This window comes from Anomaloglossus baeobatrachus, chromosome 6 (genome assembly GCF_048569485.1).
Source record: "Anomaloglossus baeobatrachus isolate aAnoBae1 chromosome 6, aAnoBae1.hap1, whole genome shotgun sequence".
Classification (NCBI taxonomy): domain Eukaryota; kingdom Metazoa; phylum Chordata; class Amphibia; order Anura; family Aromobatidae; genus Anomaloglossus; species Anomaloglossus baeobatrachus.
Window position 1 is genome coordinate 260,621,724 of NC_134358.1, and position 9,372 is coordinate 260,631,095.

General features: G+C 39.5%; 1 protein-coding gene across 1 annotated transcript in view; it reads left to right on the plus strand.

Annotated features, from left to right (window-relative positions):
- PHLPP1 (PH domain and leucine rich repeat protein phosphatase 1) overlaps positions 1–9,164 on the plus strand; it is a 174,137-nt gene extending 164,973 nt beyond the window's left edge. Inside the window, exons 14-17 of the mRNA XM_075314835.1 lie at positions 1,329–1,448; positions 2,029–2,223; positions 2,859–3,087; positions 6,868–9,164. Of these exons, the coding sequence (XP_075170950.1) occupies positions 1,329–1,448; positions 2,029–2,223; positions 2,859–3,087; positions 6,868–8,013 (1,690 nt within the window). The 3' untranslated portion in view covers positions 8,014–9,164. The remainder of the gene's footprint in view (positions 1–1,328; positions 1,449–2,028; positions 2,224–2,858; positions 3,088–6,867) is intronic.
- The last annotated feature ends 208 nt before the right edge of the window (positions 9,165–9,372 follow it).

The following is a 9,372-nucleotide window of genomic DNA, read 5'->3' on the forward strand; positions in this document are numbered from 1 at the left end:
TTTAATGTGTATATATATATATATTTAATGTGTGTGTGTATATATATATATATATATATATATATATATATATATATATATATATATATATATATATATATATATATATATATATATATATATATATATATATATATATATTTAATTAATATTTAATATATAATGAATGACACACAACTCAGCTGTTGTCCCTATAGTGATATTTATTTTTAGCTTTGTTAGAGGAAAGCTTGCATAATATTGTCATGTATGGGCATTTATATAAATGGTGAAACAGCCAGGCACAAACTGCCTCATAGCAAGCTGCTTTGGAAACATTAAAGGTCACCTTTGTGGAATGTACGCTGGTCAAAGGACTTCTGTCCTAGTTTTAATACTGTGTCTGATGCAGCAGAATCAAAGTGTTCTCTACAGGTGGTGGCTTTCCATGATGCCCTTGTAGTGAGTGCGTATGAGAGCAGTACACATGGTGGACAGATGTGTAGAAACAGTTATCTTTCCCATTGAGTTGCCCAAATGTTGTCATTCTGAACGGATGATTATGCTCTTAGCAGTGATTGATCTCACTGACATTTTACGGATTAGTCTATTGTGTGATTCTTTAGCTTGCAGTTAAGGACTTTGGGTAATATATGGAAGGCTAAAAACTTCTATAAAATATTTTGTCTTGAGAATTTAAAACAGGTTGTTCATATTATAACTAAGTGTTCATGGGTTTTCAATTAAGAGAGAGGAGAAATCTACAGCCTTATTCTTCCCTTATATATAGCAGCCGATTGGTCGAAGTAATGACAGGAACGGTTTTGATTTAAGTCTGGTTTGTTTATTTCAGTTATTATAAACCATATTTTAGGAAAACAAAGCAAGCCATACTCCGGCATAAAGTAAACCAAGCCGAAAATGTCAAGTTCTTTTTTTGGTTGCGGGATTTCCATAGGAGTCCCACTGGAGGTGTAGCAACCTCTAAACACAGACCATGTGTAAGACAGTCTACTTTTTAACAAATCTACCACACCCATGAGTGTGGGTATGTGAGCAGCCAGACCCACCCATCTCTCGGCTACTTGTAAAACCCATCCCTGATGCATCCTAAGAGTTCTCTCATTACTAACTATACTAGAGGATGCATCTGGGTTTACATCACAGAGGATAACCACCTCTGTGATACATGCCTCCCATCAATTACATGTCCGGCTGTGGGTGTGTGTATGTGTCTGTGTGTTTAGGTCTAATGAATGTTTAATTGCATTGAGTAAAGTTTATCACTTGAATGGAAATCTATTGCTATATTGATAGCTTGAATGTTTTTTTTGTTTTTTTTTTTATAGTAGTAACATTCGATGTTTTAAAGTGGACCAGCCTTCATGTGGATTCTCCGCCAGTGAAGCCTCCGGGGCGCCTGCTGTATGGAGCCATGGATACACTGAGGCTTCAGGAATGAAGAATAAGTATGTCCTGTTTTTTGTGTTATATCTATATATCAGGTGAGGGTAGGGGGTGTTTCTTCCTAATAAGTGAATTAGAGACTTTGTCATTCACACTGCATGGCTGAAGTAGTTTCTCACGTGAAACTCAATATGGGGACTGTAAAAGCGGCCACAGCCGCTACGTCACGCTGTATCCTGTCCTTTACCCTCAGCCTTTGTTGGTTGCGGTTGCTGTGAGACCGCTGTAAGTGATGCGGGTTGTCTTCACAGCTCAGCATTGAACACAACTTCTGCAAGTAGGGTCCCACATTTCATCAGCATTCATTGGGGGCTGAAAGGTTTTGCTTTCAAGTGTCTGTACAGAGTGATGTCATCTATGAGGAATGTTAACTGCTTGTCCACCACCTGCCTAAGACGTTCAGCCTTTTTTTTTTTCTTTTCCCACAGGACCAGTCTTTGCAACTTTTATTCTTTGCATAAGCAATTCACCCTTCTCCCCTTTCTTAATTATTGTCTTTATCGTTGCCATTTGCTAGATGCTTTTGTCCACAGCTATGCTCAATGTGGTAATTGTAATACCGAGGTCTTCCCTGTTTTCCAGGCTGTGTGTAGCTTCTCTCTTGGTCAACAATTTCTGTGATAACCGTGAAGCAGTATATGGGGTTTTTGACGGCGACCGCAATGTGGAAGTTCCCAGCTTGCTTCAGTGCACAATGTGTGATATTTTAGCTGACGAGTTGCAAAAAACGAAGAGCGAGGAGGAATACATGGGGAACACCTTCCTCGTAATGCAGAGGTAAACCTTATTGTTACATAAATAAAGGATAAATGTGCACATTATAAGCGATCATTGTCTTTTCAGTATTCCTTTTTTTTTTTATCAGTTATACAACAATTTATTCTTTATGAGCCTATTTTTATACTATATATAACAGTATGGTACTGTCTTTGGAAAGTATATTGGTTCCTGCTTGTCAATGTACTCAAGTAGGTTGGGGCTGCTTTCTGAATTGTGCATGCCCTTTTTCCATCTTGTATACTAAGTCCAGCATGGCAGACATTGCTCTGGTGCAACAAGTGTTTCAATAATTTTTCGCTAACGCTTCCTATAGACATAAGTTTCCCTTGAAAAACTCCAGGATCAACAATCAATGTTATGTCTATGGAGACTACAAAATAGACAACTTGGAGGAGAGAAAAAAGGATCCAACTGATGGGATGCTTAGTTTCTTTCAGAGAGCAGAAATATATATTTAGTGTGTGTTCCAGGGAGCAAAAACAAAAAAATCTAGTTTGGTTTTGGTCGGTTTCCCTTCATTTCATTGGTCATGTCGTAACCATTCTCAGGGTATTTGCCGAATGTCTTGTTGTTTGTCAGTAGAAGCATTTTTGTTAATACAGTTTATACAAACAAATTCATTTTTATTGAAGGAAGCTGGGTACTGCTGGCCAGAAGCTTGGAGGCTCTGCCGTGCTATGCCACATAAAGCATGATCCGATGGACCCTGGAGGTTGTTTCACGCTGACCTCTGCCAATGTGGGCAAATGCCAAACAGTGCTGTGCAGAGACGGGAAGCCACTCAACCTATCCAAAGCTTACACTGTTAGCTGTGATGAAGAACTGAAACGCGTGAAGCAGCATAAAGCAATTATCACGGAGGTAAACAGATCTCATTAGGAAATCCTTACACCCAAAATAACCCTTATGCTATGAACATTGTAAATGAACATTTATTTTAACATTCCCCTTCAGAAGCTGTGCTGACGGTGATGGTACGATGGAGAGCTTTTATCATCTTAATGCTTTATTAAATTTTTACTATAAAGGGTATTGTTTCTTTAAACCTTTTGAGAATGTCTGCAATTAAGTGCAAGCCAGGTGAATGAGATTTTACAAAACTTGCATGTAACAGTGTATTAGCACCACAAATATTTTTTACTGCTTAATTTCAATTTTTATTTTTTTTAAGTTACACCCATATATAGCAACACAAAGTATCGGGTATTTGTGTAGTGCAAAGGAAACGATATAGGGTTTTGTATATAATTTAAACTATAAATTTGAAAATTGTGACATGCATTTGTGTTCAGCACCCTTGAGTCATTACCTTGTGGAACCACCTTTCACTGCAATTACTTCTGCAAGTATTTGGTGGTATGTCTACCAGTTTTGTCCAGTCTTTTTCTCAAAATGGCTTTAGCTTTGTGAGATTGGATGTAGAGCTTCTGTGAACTAAATTTTTTTTAGTCTTGTCACAGATTCTCAATGGGATTTAGGTCTGGACTGTAACTGGGTCATTCACACACATGAAAATGCATTTATTGTAAACCATTCCATTGTGGCTCTGGCAGTATTGTGTAGGGTCGTTGTGCTGGAAAATGAACCTACGCACCAGTCATAAGTCTTTTGCAGCCTCTAGCAGGTTTCCTCCAGGATTGCCCTGTATTTAACTCAATCCATCTTCCCATCAACTTTGGCCTGATTCCCTGTCATTGCTAAACAAAAGTATCCCCACAGCATTATGTTACCACCTCCATGTTTGACAGTGGGGTGGTATTTCAGTATCATGATCATTTAGTTTTCCACTACACAAGTTTTGCATTTATCCCAAAAAGTTCGACTTTGGTCTCGTCTGACCAGAGCACTTTCTTCCTCATGCTAGCTGTGTCCTCTACATGGCTTCTTGCAAATTACAACTGGGATGACTTTTAGTTTTGCTTTTTAAAAATGGCTTTCTTGTTTCTACTCTTCCGTAAAGGCTAGATCTGTGAACTATACGATTAATAGTTGTTGTGAGCAATATGGTATATCCATACATGCCAGTTACCTGCCTATCCTACATATTTCCACATCCTGACCGGCATCAAGACAAAGTCACACTTTTCAGGATAGAAATACAATACCTCCATTCTGGAACAAATGGTAAGGGGTGACAGTTAATTATAGTAGAAAAGAAGCAAGCCCCCCTGATGCCAAAATTAATTCAGCAAGGGAAATGGGTGGGCAATTGCTAGTTCAAGAGAAGCTTCAAAGCATACCTACAAACACAGGCACCCAGGTAAAAATTATAAGATTGTAGTGTGCGTAGCTCCTACAAATATGACAGGTAAATTTCCGGTCTCAAGACAGCGGGACGCATGTAACACATTTTGCCTTAATTGTGGGATGTGCCTATCAGCCCATAATTAACTAGCCGCTGGAAGATAAACTTGTGTTTCCTAGCTATGGATAGATAAGATCATGATGGGAAACATGATGGTATTATCTTACACGTGGGATGCTCAGAGGCGGAGATGAGGACAGCTGCCATTTCATAATTCTCTGGAACCTGAAGGCACATCCCAGGTTCAGCCCTGTCATAGGTCACCAGGTATGTGGGTTATTGAAAAGCAAAGTGGACATTTTGGAGGGGTTCTTCTATAGAGAAGTCACGTTCAGTAAATGTATGGTGAGTACCAAGGAAACCATTGGCTTCACAGCACTCCCAAATGCAGAGCCAGCACCAGGCCTAGTCGCAAGGAACGAGTAACTGATTCATATGTACATCTGCTAGGACCTATATCTTGTATCTGCATTTCTGACCATAATCTCTGTAATTTCTCATGAAGTCAACTCAACCTCTGAGGTAATCACAGAACATCCGTAGTTATATGAAGGATAAATTACAGGTGAACTCAATTTACTTAAATGACTTCAAGAGGCAATTAGTCAATCAGGATTTTATTTAGGTGTATTAGACTGCAGAGGGCCGAGCACAAATGCACATTATAATTTTAAGATTTATATTTTTAAAATATAAAAAAATATATCATTTCCTATACACTTCACAAATATTTGTGGGTGTAACATGACAAAAATGTGGAAAGTTCACAAGGTATGAATACTTTTTCAAAGCACTGTTCAAACACATTGAAGATGTTGTCCTTGGTGGGATTTGCGCCTAGGACCTGCACACTGAAAGGGTACAGTGCTAACTACTGAGCCACACTGTTGCCAATTCATTGATTGTTTCCCAGAGGCTCTGGCACAAAAACCACACATACCAAGCTCTCGCCCTCGCAGAGCCAGCACTGCCTCTTGATGTTGCACTGTTCTTTATTTGATGCATTGTTGCCTCACAATGACAGCGCTACTGCTGCAGAAATAATCTTTGAAAGCTCTCTACTTTTATTCGATAACCCATTTATCCCCACACTTACCGCTCCGTACCTGCGCACTCACCTTGTACAATGTTCTATGTAAAACTCGTTAAATAAAATATTAAAGTAATTTTCAACTCTATCCAATGGCATAGACGTGTGCTGTGGAATGAGATTCTTAATTTCCTAGTGTTCCCTAATGGACCCCCAACACATTTTGGTGTCAGTTGAATAGGTGCATGGAAAGTGATTATCTTGCTACACTCCAAACCTGTTAATCCCATACAAATAGGTTCAGCTATCCATTTGCTATATTGACAGTGAAGTACAGTGTGTGGCTTGTTTCAGGGCCTATTACATAATAACCATTTGTAACTCTTGATTCCCTTTTAAATGTCACTTTGCATTATATTGCACTGCAAAATACCCAGTTTTCCAGTTATTGGCTAGCATGGTGTGAGGTGTAAGCTGAGCGCTCTGCTGACATTTCTATGACCCTTGAAATAGGAAGGTTTTCATGAGATGTAAATGAAATGTCAAAGCTGTAGGGATTTGTTGTCGCAGGCCTGGGATCTGAGAGATTCAGCACTATTTGAATAAGTGGCTCATCCTGTGCTCCGGTCCCAGCGTTGCAGAACAGTTCTCATTCATCCCTTGCCTCTTTGTGAAGCTATTTTCTTCTCTCTTGCCATCATGAAAAAAAAATCTCCCCCCTCCGTCCCGTGCAAAAAGTAATTGGAGCATAAATAACCCTGAACTGCAGATGGCTGGATAAAGCCGCTTTCTAAAATGGCATCCACTACTTGCTTTAATACTGGCGTTTAACCCTTACACTGCTGACGTTTTATGACTAAATAAAGAAATTGATTTCATGCCAGAGCCGTGTGAAATGACTAATGCAGAGAATTACTGTGTATCTAATTTGGCTTTCCCATGCAGTCTTGAGCGTAAAAAGCCTTTCTGATCTCCAAAATGCCACAAAGTTCCTTAATAAAACAAAAAGTAGTAAATTCAAGCAATACAATGAAACATGGTGCAATCTATTTCCAGAGATAGATGTTCAAGCAGAAACCTGTACCCCCACTGCATGTCAGTTTGTTGTATTGCAGTGATGATTGGATGTTACAAAGCAAGAGTGTGAGAAATTGTACATATGGCCGAAAAGGGCAAAACATATTTTTTTTTAATCCAAATTGTTTTTTGGATTTTTAAGGCCCAAGAGTGAATTTTTGGAATTGCTTATAAAATGTCTTCCCTAATTTGTTTGTTTTTTTACTAATTTATTTTGTTTTATTTTTAGGATGGGAAAGTGAATGGGGTGACTGACTGCACACGTATCTTGGGGTATACTTTCCTCCATCCTAGTGTTACTCCACGGCCCCATGTACAGTCTGTGGCCCTAACACCGCAAGATGAGTTCTTCATTCTTGGAAGCAAAGGCTTATGGGATAGCATTTCAGAGGAAGAGGCTATTGAGACCGTACGGAATGTGCCCGATGCTCTGGCAGCGTCTAAGAAGTTGTGTAGCCTAGCTCAAAGCTATGGCTGTAGCGGGAGCTTGTGCGCAGTGGTTGTACAGCTGAATGTCACAGAAGATTGCTTCTGCTGTTGTGAACTTAATGGTGGGATTCCGCCTCCTAGTCCGGGCATCTTTACACCTTCTGTCAATGTTATTAAGGACAGAGCTCCAGAAAGTTTAGGCATGCCATCTTCTAGCAGTGGCTTGGCCTCTGAAATAAGCAGTGAGATTTCCACCTCTGAGATGAGCAGTGAAGTTGGGTCCACAGCCTCTGATGAACCTCCTGCAGTTTCGCTACACGAGAACGGAATTGGCACTGTAGGTTGCCCTAGTGAGCAGCGATGTACACTGCATCCTGTTTGCCTTTCGAGTTCCTTCCAACGTCAGCTGTCCAGTGCCACTTTCTCTAGTGCCTTCTCAGACAATGGTCTTGACAGTGAGGATGAGGAACCCATTGAAGGTGTTTTTTCTAATGGCAGCAGAGTTGAGGTGGAAGTGGACATTCACTGCTCCCGATCCAAGAATGGCGGATTACCTGTACCTGTGCAGGAACCTAGTGATGAGGGCATTGTTATAAGCGCCAATGAGGATGACCTTGGTACATTAACTAAGAGGCAGGACTTTTCCTCCAATACACTTGGTCGTCAGAGAAGAGCAAATGGATCAGTGGCACCTTCTGAGAAGAGTCACAACTTGATTGAAATTGCGGCAGATGCACCTTTTCGGAAGACTGGTGGTTATTTTGCAGCTCCTGCCCAGCCAGATCCTGATGATCAGTTTATTATACCTCCCGAACTTGAGGAGGAAGTGAAGGAGATTATGAAGCAACATCAGGAGCAGCAGCAGCAGCAACAGCAGCTGCAGCTTCAGCAACACAGGCAATATCAAATGGACCAGTTACCAGACTACTATGACACGCCACTATGACACTTTCATTCCTCATTGAATGCATTTTAATAGACCTCCCTGAGCTTCCCTTGCTTTCCCAGCGATCTGGGAAAAGCAGAATTTTAGGTACTTATTATTTTCTGCCCAAGCATCTGTGCTCAACTTCCTTTTAAACTTTAGTAACCACCCAATTCTCATCCCTCTTATACTATTTTGTCACTTATAGTATACTTTTTTTATTTTTAAACTAACCAACTTTCCATCTAAAAACTTTAACAATCTTTTAATTACTGTTTTCCATGACATATCACGTTTAAGGAAATTTAAAGTTTGAAGAAGATTTTGATGAAAAAATTTAATATATTGCAGAGAAACAAATAATACAGATTTGTAATATTTTTTAATAAAAAGATTAGTTTTGTTTATTACAAAAAGGCCAGGTGTGGCAATGGTCAAGGCTTGTAACATACAATTCCTTTTGGAAGTGAAGATGTGACTGACGTCTGTTGGGTATGAGAGGGACTGTGGGAAGTGCTAGACATTTGTAGATCAATATGACTTTAACTCTTAGGAGTTGCTTACTCTTTCCTGTGACCTTAAATCACGGAGTTTCACTAATTTTCTCTGAGAGAACAGTTGATTAGGAAATAATGACTTTTTCAGTGCTGGAAGAACCTGTTGGGGTGGGGGGGGGGACAAGGCGGCTTCTCCTAGCAGATGAAGGGTCAGTGTATATAACCTATGTATTGTATAGTATTCATAATGATACACCGTGTGGTGCTGTCGTCAGAAGTTTGTTTTTGCTAGATATCCACACCAGGAGTATCTCAGCTGACGAGTGCATTACTGGGGAAATTTAATATATTTTTTAGCTTTGAAAAGACACAACCAGCATAAAATTGCTACAAATCGAAGATGTTTTTTTATATCAATCAAACCCACAGTTCATTTTAGTGGCTGTGCTGAATAATGTGATTTTTCTGGAACAAAAAATAAAATGAACAATATATCCGCTGGACCATGTTTTCCCTCCTTTTCAAGACTGTGTTCTGTATTGCTGCAACCACAATCCAGCATGATTGTACGAAGCTCACTTAGATTCAGCTTACCAGAGTTATATCAATGCTGAATGCACAAATGAAAAATGTCATCATTTTTGGTATAATAAACATCAAACCTTACAAATAACAGCGCTTGTTGTCTCTTGTACCCTTTTTGACTGTGGTGTAGATGAAAGGCTTCAATTTAAAGAAATATTCCTTGAACACAACACTTGGATGCAGATGAAATTTCAATTGCATGTGGATTAGCGTTTATAAACTTAATATTTGTGGACAATAACCTAATTGGGCCACGCTTATTTGTGCCTAGGCAAATCAAAATAAACTACATGTAGTG